Source organism: Dermochelys coriacea, chromosome 1 (genome assembly GCF_009764565.3).
Source record: "Dermochelys coriacea isolate rDerCor1 chromosome 1, rDerCor1.pri.v4, whole genome shotgun sequence".
Lineage (NCBI taxonomy): Eukaryota > Metazoa > Chordata > Testudines > Dermochelyidae > Dermochelys > Dermochelys coriacea.
Window position 1 is genome coordinate 218,345,279 of NC_050068.2, and position 15,577 is coordinate 218,360,855.

The 15,577-nt window shown below is 45.3% G+C and overlaps 1 protein-coding gene across 1 annotated transcript; it reads right to left on the reverse strand.

The window, feature by feature from the left end:
* Positions 1-12,723: 12,723 nt before the first annotated feature.
* Positions 12,724-14,398, reverse strand: LOC119855173 (TRPM8 channel-associated factor 2-like). Its single transcript, XM_038400792.1, is given in 3 exon segments — positions 12,724-12,944; positions 12,947-13,635; positions 14,385-14,398. Coding segments are annotated over 3 exon segments (924 nt in total).
* Between the last annotated feature and the right edge of the window lie 1,179 nt (positions 14,399-15,577).

Genomic DNA, 15,577 nt, shown 5'->3' on the forward strand with positions numbered 1-15,577 from the left:
CCCTCTCCCTGTGGCTCAGGCTGTAGCCACCCCTCCCAAACGCCTGGCCTGTGTCTTGCTGCGTCTCTTTGAATATGAGGATTCCACACTGTGCAGGAACAAGGGGTTCAGAACATTGGAACATGCTCTGCTCTGATTGGTGGGAATGGGGGGGGCTTCTTCTGCTCTGATTGGTGGGAATGGGGGGGGCTTCCTCTGCTCTGATTGGTGGTTTACGTTTAGTGTTTAATAGGTGTAAAAAAGGATAGAAGCAAAACTTGATCCCACTTTTCTTGTGACTGGGCAGGAGGGTAAAGTCCAGCTCTACCTTAGGTATATTAAAATGAAGTGTAGAGACTAAAGAAGCATTACTTGCCTCTCTCTGTTACATATCAAAAGGTTTAATACAGTCCCATGTGTATATTAATGAAGGGAGGAGCATGAGCAGGCATCTCTCTTCCCCTCTGCTGAGTATTCAGTGGGCTAATATAATCTACATATCCCAACTACTGCCATCGCCACCAAATATTAAGGAGTCTGGTAAAATACTTTTTCCCATTGGGACATATCGTCTGGGGATTGTATAGTACTCCAGACCCCTGAAGAATAACTAGGATGGGTAAAGCTAAAGCGCAAAAGGGAAGAGACCCAGGGTGGAAATGGGATTTGAGGATTATACGGTCAGTAGTTTCAGCCCTAAAAGGTAGGTTTTTGTAGAGCTAGATTATATTTCGATATAAAAATGGATGTAGGGAATCGTAAAAGGGAGGAAGGAGAAGAGTTTTACAAAAGCCAATATGAACAAAATTAAAACACAAGTAATGAGAAGAGAGAATACTTTCTTTTACTTTAGACGTGTGGTTAACACCAGATGACCAAAGAGTGAAACTGACCCAGAGCAGAAATGAAATTGACCTCATGTAGAGTCATTCTCCAAGATGAGTGAGGGGCAAAGGATAAATAAACAGCATAAAGAGAGAAGAGAGAAATACATTAATTTTTCTTACATTTCTTTCAGAGTTAATAGCCTAAGGGGGTAGTTATAACATAAGGAACAAATTATTTTTATCCTGATACCATTCCGTTAAACAATACATTGACTGTTAGAGCCTTATTTAACTGCTTCCTGTTTGCTTTTTTAGGCCTCAGCTCTGTTTGTTGTATAAAGTTCTAATAAAATATTCAGTAACCCTCTGCTAATTTGTGTCTCTCTGTCACCTTGATGGACCAGCAAAATGGGGAGAAGTTGTTTAACTGGTTCTTTTCTTCAAACCAGAGGATTCTGATAACAGTGATGTCACAATTCAGGGTAGTGACCTCATGTGGAATTTGTGATGGCATTGGTGCTATAAGGCAACTCAAATTCTTACTCACAATTTCCCCAGTGCTTGGCATTTCCAGAAAATTTTGCTGCAACTATCAATTTTATCATGGAAATGTGAAGAAACAAATCAAAGTTGCTCTGAGTTTATTGAGCGTTTTGTACTTTCAAATCAGTGCATTTAAAAGAGGGGTTCATTCAAGGAGGCATGGAGAGCGCTCTATGAAAACTGAGTCTGTAGATGCCAATTACTGGTTAGGCAGGCACCAGTTTGAGGTCGGGATGTCTACAGTGGGTACCATGGTGTATGGCAGCACATAATATGCTGCAGGGCTCTGTGATCAAGGTGGTGAGTGTACTCAAGCTCACTGAGGGATTTGAAAAACGATTCCCAAACCGTGCTGGACACTTAGATGGTATGAACAGGCTCATTCTGTATGCATGCCACCAGCACAATGAGTTAGTTAAGAGAAATTCTGCAGCTCCATTGTGGTGCAAGCTGTGGTGGACCATTGCAGACAGTTCTTGGATGTCTGTAAGGGTTAAGCCGGTAAAGGGTATGATGTCAGAACTTTTTAAGTCTGATTTTTTTTAGGCATGGACATAATGGCACACTCTTCTCTCCTCACAACATTGATATCCACAGTGTATCCACCCCTACCGGTATTTTGGGGACCCTGCATACTCTCCGCTTTCCTGGTAACAAAGCCATACATAGACTCAACAAAGCCAGATGAACAGAGGTTTAACCACAGCGTTAACACATGCTGGATAGTGATGGAGCGTAGCTTTGACCAGCTTAAAATGAACTGGAGAGTCAGAGATTTAAAGGCCAGAAGGGGCCATTCCATCCCCTAGTGGGACCTCCTTATGCCCACCTAACCATGTTGATATTGGTGTTACAATAACTGCATGCTGCAGTCTCTACAATTTCTGTTAAGGTGGGGCAATACAATTGACCACATATGGGTTGAGGTGGCTGCATTCCTTGCTGCAAATGTTCAGCAGCTAGACAGACAGATTAGGGCATCTGACACTGCAAGTTCTGCATTCCAAGCATTCATGGGAGAGTCTTTATGAACAGCCCCTTCTGATGGGCTCTCTTCCCCACAATCCTGACTCCTGGAGAAGAACAGCCAGTCAAGTCTGCTGAAGAAGGCAAGCAGAGCTCTCCCCCTCACCACTCAGGAGCCAGAGGAGTTTTCAGGATGGGAGGGAGCAGCTGTCACCATCCTCACAGGAGGGGAGCGGGGAGCAGAATTAGCTGATCAGCGCGATTCACTGCTGGGCTGGGGGAGCACAGAATTAATTGATTAGAATGTTGGCTTTTTTGGGAAGCTGGAAGCTCTGAACCATCAGGCAGCCAGAGAGCACCTGCAGCAAGGCCAGAATCACCTTCCTGTATGAATCTGGGGGAGTTGGCAGCACCACACCTGTCACACACACGGAGGAGGGGAATGCAAAAATCAAAAGACCAAAAATTATAATATCATCCTTTTTTTTCAAAAATCACATAGTTTTGGGGGCCACAAGTACTTCTTTTCTTTTTTAGTTTAACAAACTGTCATTTCTATAAGAGGAGAGAAACCTGTTTCAAAATAACAAAAAGCAAGAATGTTTGGCCTATCCATTTTACTAGCACTGCAGGTACCAGTCCATGAAGATACCGTCCCCAGCAGCTTGTACCAAGACATTGAACAAATGTATCTTGATTTTGACAAGTTTCCTAGCAGTGTATGCCAAATGCTGAGTTGTGCTATTGCAGGGAATTGTGGGATGTAGCTTAGCATGAGTGAACAGAATTCTGGGAAAAACAAAGGCAATTCAGCTCTTAGAACTTGCAGGCATTTGTAGAATGTGGTATTTTCTAACATAACATAAATGTGTTGGCCACGAATCCTTATTCTTAGAACTATTTTAGCCTTAATTTCACCCTTACAGTTATATTGATGCCTATTTGTATTATTCTTGGCATCCTCCTGGTTTTGTATTTATCATCATTTTCCTCCCTGTCTTCATTCTTCATCTGATCATTTACAGTAACAAACTCTATTTTTTCCAACCACAAATTAAATGCAGACCCCATAGTCCTTTAGAGATAAGGCCAGAGAGGAAGAGAAGAGGGGAAATTGTTGTGTGTTTGGTTTCCTAAGCTTTAAAAGGGGGAATGTCTTTCCCTCTTCCATGGCTAAAGAGAGGAAATTGATGCAGGGCTACAGTTCAAGGTGCGGGGGGAGGACAAGCTAAGCAGAAAGTGCCTATATCCCCTGTGTGATGCAGAGCCATCACTCAGATTCATTTTAACTCTGTACCATTCAGATGCCAATTAAAACAATTGCAGAATCTTGGATCAGTCATAAAGTGGAATTATAGAATTATAGACTTGTAGCTATGTAGGGCTGGAAGGAACCTTGAGAGGTCAACTATTACATCCCCCTGCACTGTGCTTATCTTCTTTTCCTTTACATTTGTAACTGATTGCTTACTGGGAAAGATACTGCTCCATTGGATTCTCTGGCCATTTTGGGAATGATATGGCCAGCTGCTGGGAAAGCTCTTCCTTAATAAGCCACCTCCAGGCCTTAAAAAAAAGGACCCAATTTTTTCTGCTCCTGCTGAGAAAACTTTACTGCCCACAGATTCACTTTGAGTCATTGTCTGCTGGGACGTGGCACAATGTTTGGTACTCAGAAAAGATTTGGATGAAGGATTCCCATCCAAAGGCCTTTTCCTGCTGAAGGTCAGAAGAGAAACAAAACAAAACAAAAACATAATTTAAAATACAATTCCCTTCCCTAATATTTTAGAAAAAATTTCCTGTACAACGAGTAGGTCTTTCGCTGCTGGGTGGAGCAGGCCCTGATCTTCACTTGAAATATTTTTCTTTTCTTTTCTACAAACATGGCTGTCTGAAAAAGTCTAAGTACATGTACAAAAATAAAAATAACTCTTTAGCGCTATTAAACTAGTTAGCAAACACTTCTCTAAAGAGCACTTTCTATTTGCTGTTTTAATTCTATATATTTATATGAAAACACACACAAAGACAGCTGGTTTATATAACATCTTTCACCTGGAAGGATCTCACAACACTTTACACCTACCCATCCCTTTTTGCACACATATCCATTCCTCTATGCACACACACATAGAGTCATGGAGGAATCCCTTCTCCTGTCACTGAAATGCAGGCATCTCTGAGATGTAACACTTCTGTTTGTACAGCATCACTCCAGTTCATACTTCAGGCCAGAAAAAGATGCAGAAGACTGTTTACAATGCAGGGTGAATGATAGCAGAACAGGAAGTTGGCAAGGACAATCAGAGCTAACATACTCTTGCAAAGACAGCCATGGTAGGCTTAGGGCATGATTTTAAAACCTTCTGACTTTGTGGGTTACTGTTAGTGTTTACACATCTGTTGGGTAGTCACAACGCTGATTGGTTTTGCATGTAAATTTGATACTTTGCACTCACAAGTAAGAATGGGCAGAAATGTATGTAATATTGCAGCAGTAAAATTGGAGGTCAGGTTTAATTAATTACCCAGGGTCCCAGGCTTGTATTGCCTGCACTGAAGACTATGGTGCTGTGGCTTCACTGCTACCGGTACCCACGCTAAATACATTAAAGCTAGCTCAGGTATGTCTTTGTGTGCTGCATTCACACAACCTGATGCAATGTAGACATGCACATTGTATTAGCTGACAAGCTGTGCTAACTCAGGCTGTAGTCTATGGGTATGTCTACACAGCAACTAGACTATCGTGGCTGACCCATGCCAGCTGACCTGGGCTCACAGGATTAGGGCTGCAGGGCTGTTTCACTGCTGCGTAGATGTCTGGGCTTGGGTTGGCACTTGGTATCTAGGACCCTGCAGGGTGGGAAGGTACGAAAGCTCGGGCTGAAGCCACAGGCGTCTAGTTGTTCTGTAAACATGCCCTATACCTCCTGACAGGCCAGCCAAATCAAGCGAAAAGCACCACCACACTCGAGGAAAGGGGTTATGTGTGTGGCTGCATGGAAGGGATGCAAGTTAGGGGCAACACTTGGGTTATCACTCGAGATAATTCTGCAGTGAAAACAAGCTCTCAGTATATCTGACCCCTGTCTACCTTTGAGTAAAAGCTGTTTGCTTTCCAAACAAGAACATCTTTTCAGGTTTTGTTCATATGGGAGAACAGGCATCAAGTAGCTTGTTTGAGCGCAGCGCTGCAAATAATAAGAGATAGTGGTCATCTTTCCTCGGGCAACATCTCTTCTGCCTGCAGAGATTGTAGAGCTATGGAGATCAGCCTAGTTGAGAGTAGCTTAGCTTCAAACCCACTGAAACCAGTTAGAGATGGCTGCCATCTTTCATAAAGAAACAAATTGTGAGATTGTAGCAGCTGCTCTTGTGATCAGATTAAAACAGATCCCCTAAAACAGGTACAACTATGAGAATTGGCAAGTTTTGCTCTCAGAGGGCTTCTACTACCTATTACCAACACTTCAGTTAGAGCACAGAGCCATTAGGATCTACTTTCTAACAGGTATTTCATTAGTGAATTGTCATAAAGCTGCATTTGTTTTCTAAACAACTGAAAGCAGCATTTTGCTGATACACAACACACCACTTTCCATCTTGCTTTAAGAGCTTTTGTGCATGCATATCTCCAGAGCCACATTATCTACCAAACTACCTAAAGCTTTCAGAGTAGCAGCCGTGTTAGTCTGTATTCGCAAAAAGAAAAGGAGTACTTGTGGCACCTTAGAGACTAACAAATTTATTAGAGCATAAGCTTTCGTGAGCTACAGCTCACTTCATCGGATGCATTTGGTGGAAAAAACAGAGGAGAGATTTATATACACACACACAGAGAACATGAAACAATGGGTTTATCATACACACTGTAAGGAGAGTGATCACTTAAGATAAGCCATCACCCACAGCAGGGGGGGGGAAAGGAGGAAAACCTTTCATGGTGACAAGCAGGTAGGCTAATTCCAGCAGTTAACAAGAATATCAGAGGAACAGTGAGGGGTGGGGTGGGAGGGAGAAATACCATGGGGAAATAGTTTTACTTTGTGTAATGACTCATCCATTCCCAGTCTCTATTCAAGCCTAAATTAATTGTATCCAGTTTGCAAATTAATTCCAATTCAGCAGTCTCTCGTTGGAGTCTGTTTTTGAAGCTTTTTTGTTGAAGGACAGCCACTCTTAGGTCTGTGATCGAGTGACCAGAGAGATTGAAGTGTTCTCCAACTGGTTTTTGAATGTTATAATTCTTGACGTCTGATTTGTGTCCATTCATTCTTTTACGTAGAGACTGTCCAGTTTGGCCAATGTACATGGCAGAGGGGCATTGCTGGCACATGATGGCATATATCACATTGGTAGATGCGCAGGTGAACGAGCCTCTGATTGTGTGGCTGATGTGATTAGGCCCTATGATGGTATCCCCTGAATAGATATGTGGACAGAGTTGGCAACGGGCTTTGTTGCAAGGATAGGTTCCTGGGTTAGTGGTTCTGTTGTGTGGTGTGTGGTTGCTGGTGAGTATTTGCTTCAGATTGGGGGGCTGTCTGTAAGCAAGGACTGGTCTGTCTCCCAAGATCTGAGAGAGCGATGGCTCGTCCTTCAGGATAGGTTGTAGATCCTTGATGATGCGTTGGAGAGATTTTAGTTGGGGGCTGAAGGTGATGGCTAGTGGCGTTCTGTTGTTTTCTTTGTTGGGCCTGTCCTGTAGTAGGTGACTTCTGGGTACTCTTCTGGCTCTGTCAATCTGTTTCTTCACTTCAGCAGGTGGGTATTGTAGTTGTAGGAATGCATGATAGAGATCTTGTAGGTGTTTGTCTCTGTCTGAGGGGTTGGAGCAAATGCGGTTATATCGTAGCGCTTGGCTGTAGACAATGGATCGAGTGGTATGATCTGGATGAAAGCTAGAGGCATGTAGGTAGGAATAGCGGTCAGTAGGTTTCCGATATAGGGTGGTGTTTATGTGACCATCGCTTATTAGCACCATAGTGTCCAGGAAGTGGATCTCTTGTGTGGACTGGTCCAGGCTGAGGTTGATGGTGGGATGGAAATTGTTGAAATCATGGTGGAATTCCTCAAGAGCTTCTTTTCCATGGGTCCAGATGATGAAGATGTCATCAATGTAGCGCAAGTAGAGTAGGGGCATTAGGGGACGAGAGCTGAGGAAGCGTTGTTCTAAGTCAGCCATAAAAATGTTGGCATACTGTGGGGCCATGCGGGTACCCATCGCAGTGCCGCTGATTTGAAGGTATACATTGTCACCAAATGTGAAATAGTTATGGGTCAGGACAAAGTCACAAAGTTCAGCCACCAGGTTAGCCGTGACAGTATCGGGGATACTGTTCCTGACGGCTTGTAGTCCATCTTTGTGTGGAATGTTGGTGTAGAGGGCTTCTACATCCATAGTGGCTAGGATGGTGTTTTTAGGAAGATCACCAATGGACTGTAGTTTCCTCAGGAAGTCGGTGGTGTCTCGAAGATAGCTGGGAGTGCTGGTAACGAAGGGCCTGAGGAGGGAGTCTACATAGCCAGACAATCCTGCTGTCAGGGTGCCAATGCCTGAGATGATGGGGCGTCCAGGATTTCCAGGTTTATGGATCTTGGGTAGCAGATAGAATACCCCAGGTCGGGGCTCCAGGGGTGTGTCTGTGCGGATTTGTTCTTGTGCTTTTTCAGGGAGTTTCTTGAGCAAATGCTGTAGTTTCTTTTGGTAACTCTCAGTGGGATCAGAGGGTAATGGCTTGTAGAAAGTGGTGTTGGAGAGCTGCCTAGTAGCCTCTTGTTCATACTCCGACCTATTCATGATGACGACAGCACCTCCTTTGTCAGCCTTTTTGATTATGATGTCAGAGTTGTTTCTGAGGCTGCGGATGGCACTGTGTTCTGCATGGCTGAGGTTATGGGGTAAGCGATGCTGCTTTTCCACAATTTCAGCTCATGCACGTCGGCGGAAGCAGTCTATGTAGAAATCCAGACTGCTGTTAACTGCTGGAATTAGCCTACCTGCTTGTCACCATAAAAGGTTTTCCTCCTTTCCCCCCCCTGCTGTTGGTGATGGCTTATCTTAAGTGATCACTCTCCTTACAGTGTGTATGATAAACCCATTGTTTCATGTTCTCTGTGTGTGTGTATATAAATCTCTCCTCTGTTTTTTCCACCAAATGCATCCGATGAAGTGAGCTGTAGCTCACGAAAGCTTATGCTCTAATAAATTTGTTAGTCTCTAAGGTGCCACAAGTACTCCTTTTCTTTTTACCTAAAGCTTGATTGAATGCCCTAATTTAACACAAGGTCCCAGTGGACCAACTCTATTATTTCCATCCCCATTCACCATGGTTCACTCCCACAGCAGTAGGTGCAATGATGCATAGGTTACCTGTTATCCTACATCTGCCTGCCAGTCTCTCTCTCTAAAAAACTACTGTATTCTTCCCCTGAGCTGGCTGCATTTCAGTATCAGGTGATGTGACATGTATAGAGGAAAATCTGCGTCACACAAGTAATCCTTACTCACATGGCTATCCTCTGAAGTCGATGGAATGATGCATATAAATAAGGATTTGCAAGATCTGGTTATAACTTTAATGCACTAGGGTCCCTTTAGAAATTTTGATCCTAGAGAAAGGTAAAATGTTATGATTATTATTCTTGCCAGTAGCTATTTGAACATCTGCCACGATCCTCTCTGGCCTTGGAAAAGTTGCTGGTTTGACTGCCAGTTTGGCCACAGCTGTCAAGATCTGCTCCCAGAGGAAAAGCAGAGTTTCCGGGTTCTCTATATTGCAGGTGTCATCAGCAGGCACTGTCAGGATGATGTTCCAACTAGCCAGTTAAGCCCAGGGAGCAGGGTAGTGACAGACAGTGTCCTGCCAGGCAGATATGCTGGTTTCCCTTAATTCAGCATTAAAAGCCAAATGTCATTGGTTGAAAAGATTTTTTATACGTAAATAAAAGAAGGATGGCTCCACCAAAACCCACCCAATAGAATCATCCTAACTTCATAGTCCCTCTGGATAGGGTTGTTTCTATCACACCAACTGGTAGACATCATGGAGATGTATTATAAAATGTGCTGGGGACTGTTAGTTCCAATGACACCCTCATGTATGTTTTCACTGTTTGGCTGAAGAGTGGAAACATTTTTAATACCAAGCCACTTCAAATGAGGCTAGGAAGCTCAGATAGTCAGATGGTGATGAATGTCACAGAGGTGGGGGTAGGCAGACCGATAAAATAGAACTCCAGGCTAGGAACAGAACACTTTCTGCAACAAGTTTGTGGGCAATTCCCCTGGTGCAACATTTATCCCTAGGACTATGCTGTCTCCAGCTGCAGACGATATAACATATGACCATGGAAAATGCAGGAAAATGTGGCCAAGTCAGCAGCATGGAAATATGTCTTTATTCTTTTGTCTTCAGTTAGGGATAGTGTCCACTTATCAAGCCTGAAAAAAGGAGCCACCCCACAGACTAGGGATTTCCATCTTTGCAGTTTCAATGTTAAACTTCTGTATGACCACAGGAGGGCGCTTCAGCTCCTCTGCATCCCCGAGGTCAGGAGAGTGACAGCCACTCTGCACCCGGAGGAGTTAGGGTTCAGCTAAAGGCACCAGAGAGGCAACAGATTGGAATGATTCATTCCTGAACCAGGGGTGTAGACAGGGGTGGATCTGGGTGGGTCACAGCCCATGCCACTTAGCATCCAGGCCCACGCAAATCACACCCTGACCCCACTCCCCAGCAGGTGCACCGGTGAGACGGAGCAGGGCAAGCCCCCGCTCACGGATCCTGCTCTCCAGCAGGAGTGGGGGTGAGGGGAAGCGGGGCAAGCTCCCACACCCCAACCGCATTTCTCCAGCAGGAGGGGGTCCTGCAGGCAGAAGGAATGGGGAGGAACCCCCACTTGTCCTGGCCCAGGACCCCACAAAACCGTAATCCCCTCTGTGATGGGATGCGGCCCCCCTGTCATTGCCTGCCCACCCAAAAGCCGGGGCCCACCCAGTTTTCCTATCCTAGGTATGCCACTGCCCTGAACTTAATATATTTACCCAGCTCCCATAAGCAACACACTCGTCTTTCCATTGGCTAGTGCCAGTATTACACAGCACAGGACCCTGTCACTCCTTGTGATAGGCGAGGACCCTTCACGTTGACTCAGATGAGAGCAGCATGGAGGAGTTTGAAGGCAGAACTGAGCCCCAAGTGTCTAAACCAAACATTCCAGCTAGGTTGCCACAGAGGAAGCAAAATCCTCCTTCCCTGTGCTGATTAACAGGAGGCTTTTCGCTTTGGGGGTGCTTCCAATTGACTAGGCTTTTGTCTACAGTGGTCATTTGCCCCACCTGTGCCCTCTCACCGGCATCACTGCACAGATGCAAACACTTCACATGGATAGGCAAAGCCACTATTTGGACCAATGGAGCTTACCCCTGCTGGAAACAGGGGTAAACTGCACCATTGCAAAGGACTGCAAAATCTGCCGCAGATTACCCTATCAACACTAGGCGTATGCAACCTCGAGGACTGGCCATTGATGGCTGAAATTGGGGCAAATCCCCAAGGCCGAAGAGAACACGGGATCAAATATTATGAGATCCATGATCTTTTTTTTCTTCAGAACCACAGTACTCCTATCTTGTGACTATGCTGTCACCTGTGTGCAAGGAATGTGATCGTGATTGTCAGAGTGGAGTGGGAAGGCTCCTTGTACATCCACTCAGGGACAGGCACAATCTGTTCCATAGTTTCTCCTATTGCTGTCCCCTTAAAGGAATGGAATTGCCTGCCACAGTATAGCATTATGTGCATGCACGGTGGGTTTTATACCTTTCCCTTTACCATTCGGTATGGGCCACTATCGGAGAGCATTAGACTAGGTGGAACATGGACTGAGTCTGGCGCAGTTACTCTTATGTCCTATAACAAAGTCAAATAAATCCTGAAGGAAAACAAGTTATTAGAATTAGGAGGCCTGGAGATAAGGGAGGATGGAAGCAAAAGACAGAGATAGACATTTTCAAATGTGAGGGGGAGGCTATAGATTTATGACTGGCAGTGGTGGCTACATCTCTTCCATTCATAGAGGCACAGGAGTTTCTGCAGAGAAAGCAGCCTCAAGGGGAGGAAAGACTTGGTCAGAAGTGAAGTGCCAGATCTGTGTGGCCTGGTGGGAATAGTCTAGAGCAGATGAAGGAGATCATAGATGATGTGTTGGGTTTGCATATTTTGATGGAGTAACTTTTGAGAGGAAGAAGCACGGCAGCGTGGCCTCGGGCAATGGAAAGAGCCACCTTCCAGGATTTTGATGGCATAAACATGAGAAGCAATTGCTCATGTATCTGGTGTCAGTACAGCAAAAGACAAAGTGCAAGTGTAACGCCAACAGACCCCAGTCTGTCGGTGAGCAGGATCAAACCTGGGATCTCTGGAGTTTAGAGCATGGGCCTCTACCGCATGAGCTAAAAGCCAGCTGCCTGGTAGCTAAGGCTGTGGAGCAGACTCATTTTCTCTCTCTAAGTGGTCTCAGTGCCACTAGATGGGACAGAACACTTCACCCAGAAGGTGTGTGAGTAACACAAGGAAATGAGAATGGTTTGTCTGGCTGTAATTCAGATGGAAAGTACTCACCATCAGATTAGCCCTGATGGCAGTGGAGTGGAATAGCAGAGTGGCTGTTTTTCCTGGAGGAATATAGAGTCCAGTACTTCTCCACACCACCATGCCTGTAAGAAATCACAGCAGCTGACATGACAGAAACACAGGTAGATCATATGATAGGGGTCATGACCTTCAGAGTTAAGGATGAATAACAGTTTCCCTTCAGATTTACGGATTTTGCATGCGCTTATTTTTCTGAAGCTTTTACTTTGGGTGGGTGAAACTTTCCAAGCGTGGACTATGGCTGAAGTTGAATTTTTCTGATACGTTTGAGCAAAAACCCTTTTGCCTCTTTTGAGTTATGAGAGAATGAAAACTGTACATGGGATCTTCAAATTACACCCTCAACACCCGTGCGACCCTGTTGCCTCCAGATTTGGTTTGCACAGATGTAACTAATGGCATAATTTGCAGACCAGGTGGCCCTGCAGTTAGAACTGAAATAACAAATCTGTCTGTGATGCAGGAGGCAGAAAAGAGTCCAGGCCTAAATCTTCAAAAGTGACTAGTGATTTGGGATGCCTCAGTGCCCAACCTGAGACAGCTTAACCAGGCCTTATGTCCCTAGAGCAGGTGCTGAGCATGCCAGCCAGAGCACCCAACTTCATCCAGTGCGGATCGGCAGAGGCAATCTGATGAAGTAAAAACAAAGGAAGATGTGTCCTACCTTCATTTCTTCCATCAATCTGAACAGTCACAGGATGGGCCAGGGGAGTTTCTAGAGGATTTTGACTCAGGGGAGGTGCTTATTTTTGGAATTCAGGGAAGATATCGTAGTGCTCTGCAGCTAAGTGGATTAAAACTGCTTCCTCAGACTTGCCTTTGATGGGGTTTTCTGCACTGACATGGGGGACTCCATTAGCCAGGACCAGCTCAGCCGGCTCCTTCTGAATGGAGAAGAAAGGTGGAGAGTCCTGAGCTGGGATCTTTATGAATGCTGTCAAATCCTCACCCAGCTTCTTTATCTATGAAGAAGATGGGGTTTTAGAGGCTCTTTTTTCTTAAGGTATTGCTGAAATTGAAAGAGTGCCCAGCGAAAGTGGTAATGGGAGGAAGCACCTTCAAAGCATACAGCTGGGTATTTCAATACCACAAGGATTTTCTCCGGGATTGCAATTCCAGACTTGTTCAATATTTGGTTGCTGGGATACTCAGCAATGGCATGATGGCCAGTATTGCCTGTAGCCCATGACCAGGCCTGTCCCCTGATCAGCAGTCTACCTCCTTCTGCAACAAACTCCTGCATCTTTTCTGCCCCTCTGTCACTATAGGCTGTGCAGCAATACACACACAGGTTGTCCTTCTGGTCTGCTAGCTCACACAAGATCTTCTCCTGACTTAGCAGAGGGCAAAGGTTTTGCCTGTTGTTTCCAAGGCCAACTTTCCCTCCCTTTCCTGCATCCAGCCAGTGGATAGCACTGAGGATAAAAGTTTTCATTGCTGGTGCATAGAGCTGTTTTTCATGGTTGGCTACCACAACACGACCCCTTCCATAGTGAGCTGCTGCAAGAAATGACTGGTGGGAGTCATCTAATCTGACAGGGAATGCTAAAGACCCATGGATCAGCAGGTGAGAGGGGACATTGCTTTCTTCCACCTTTAATTCAGTCACTCCTTTCAGAAGACTCTCTAAATCATTTTTACTATTTAATCCATGCCTGGAAAAACCAGAGACATCCTTGTCATCGAGAGTGATTTATAATCAAATAATAATACCTAGCTAGTATCTAGCTCTTTCCATCAGTAGATCTCAAAGCACTTCACAAAGAAACTCAATGTCATTATCCCCATTTTACAGATGGGGAAACTGAGGCACAGAGAGGGGAAGTGACTTCTCGAAGATCTCCCAGCAACAGAGCTGGGAATAGAATCAAGGTCTTCTGAGCCTTAGTCAGGGATCTATCCACTAGGCAACACTGCCTCTCCTTTGCCTCTTCCTAAAGGATGGAAGTGATACTCAGTCGTGTATTTCTTTGTCTGATGTATAATTAACTTCTATGATTCACTGTTTCAGGATATAATTGAGACAAATACCTTGATCTCTTTTTAAAACATTTGAATATTACCCTAGCTAGCATTAATAATAGGAACAGCATCTGCAGTGATATTAGCAAGGTTAAAATGATGAGGGTTATCAACTGCCATGATGCATAGTATAAACTGACCACTAGCTGGTATCAGGAAGGAAATTCTCACATACACAGGCAAGGATATCACTGCACAACTATGTGACTTATTTCCTATTCCATCATACTCTGAAGCATGTGCTTTAATCCACAGTGTGTCTGGCTATCCATCTTATTTATACATCTAGATTTTTATAAAGTCTCCCATCACCATGGTATCTGAGTAGCTTCCATAAAAAGACAGCGTCATTAGAGGCCAAGCACCGAATGAGCATGGATACCCTGTTAACCCCATAGATGATCCCTTCAGCTGTGATGTGGAGCACACTGGTGAAAGGTGCTGTTTGAGAGAACCTTGTACTACTGCTGTGTGGGCTCCACAACAAGCAACACTCCTCGGCTGTACGTTCACTTGAAGCATGGTTTTGCCCTGAAAAGTGACTGCAAAAATAGCACCTTTTTACTCAGCAAATCTGCTCCTGGAGCATAATCAGAGACCAGTCTGCTTATTGTAATGACACCACTCTTAACTCCTGTTCACCCTACTGAGGCAACACAGCTCCATAAGAGGGAGCAGGAGTCTCTTCCTCCTTGTGACTCATGAGCAGAGTCACTAGCTTCTGTAAGCTCCAACAGCAGGGTCAAATTCCACCCTCATGTACACGTGTGTCCTCCGTACTGACTACAGCTGGGCTCCACAGCATCACTGAAGGTAGAATTTACCTGTGGACTCTTGATTACTGCTGATGATGGGTGAGAAGGAAAAAGCCCCGCTTGACTTTCAGATCCCAGGCTGAGTGTGTGAGGCAGTTGTTTTACCTGTAAAGTGATCAAGCACCTTTGCTCTGGATTCACTAAGGGTCAATAAAGATGGGGCTCAGTGGTTTGAGCATTGGCTTCCTAAACCCAGGGTTGTGAGTTCAATCCTTGAGGGGGCCATTTAGGAAGCTGGGCCAAAAATTGGGGTTTGGTTCTGCTTTGAGCAGGGGGTTGGACTAGATGACCTCCTGAGGTCCCTTCCAACCAGTGGTGAGCTGGAATTGGTTGTTAAATTTAGAAGCCTTTTTAGATCTGGTTGTCCCTCGTGGGACAACCGGTTCTAAAAGGGCTTCTAAATTTAACAACCCGCCAAAAGTGGAACCTTAGGCGCCGACCCCGTGGGTGCTCTGGGGCTGGAGCACCCACAGGGAAAATTTGGTGGGTGCAGAGCACCCACCGGCAGCTCCCCTCGTCCCTGTCCCAAGCTTGCCTCCGCCCCGAGTTATGCTTCGCCCCGCTTTGCTTCTCCGCCCCCGGTTTCCCGTGAATCAGCTATTCGCGCAGAAAGCCGGGGTGGGCTGAGAAGCAAGCGGCGGCTTTGCACTCAGGCCCAAGGAGGCAGAGAGGAGGTGAGCTGGGGCGGGGGGGTGCAAGGAGGGCCATCCATGCCGCAGCAGGTAACCCGGTGGGGGGGGGGGGCACAGGGGAACCACTC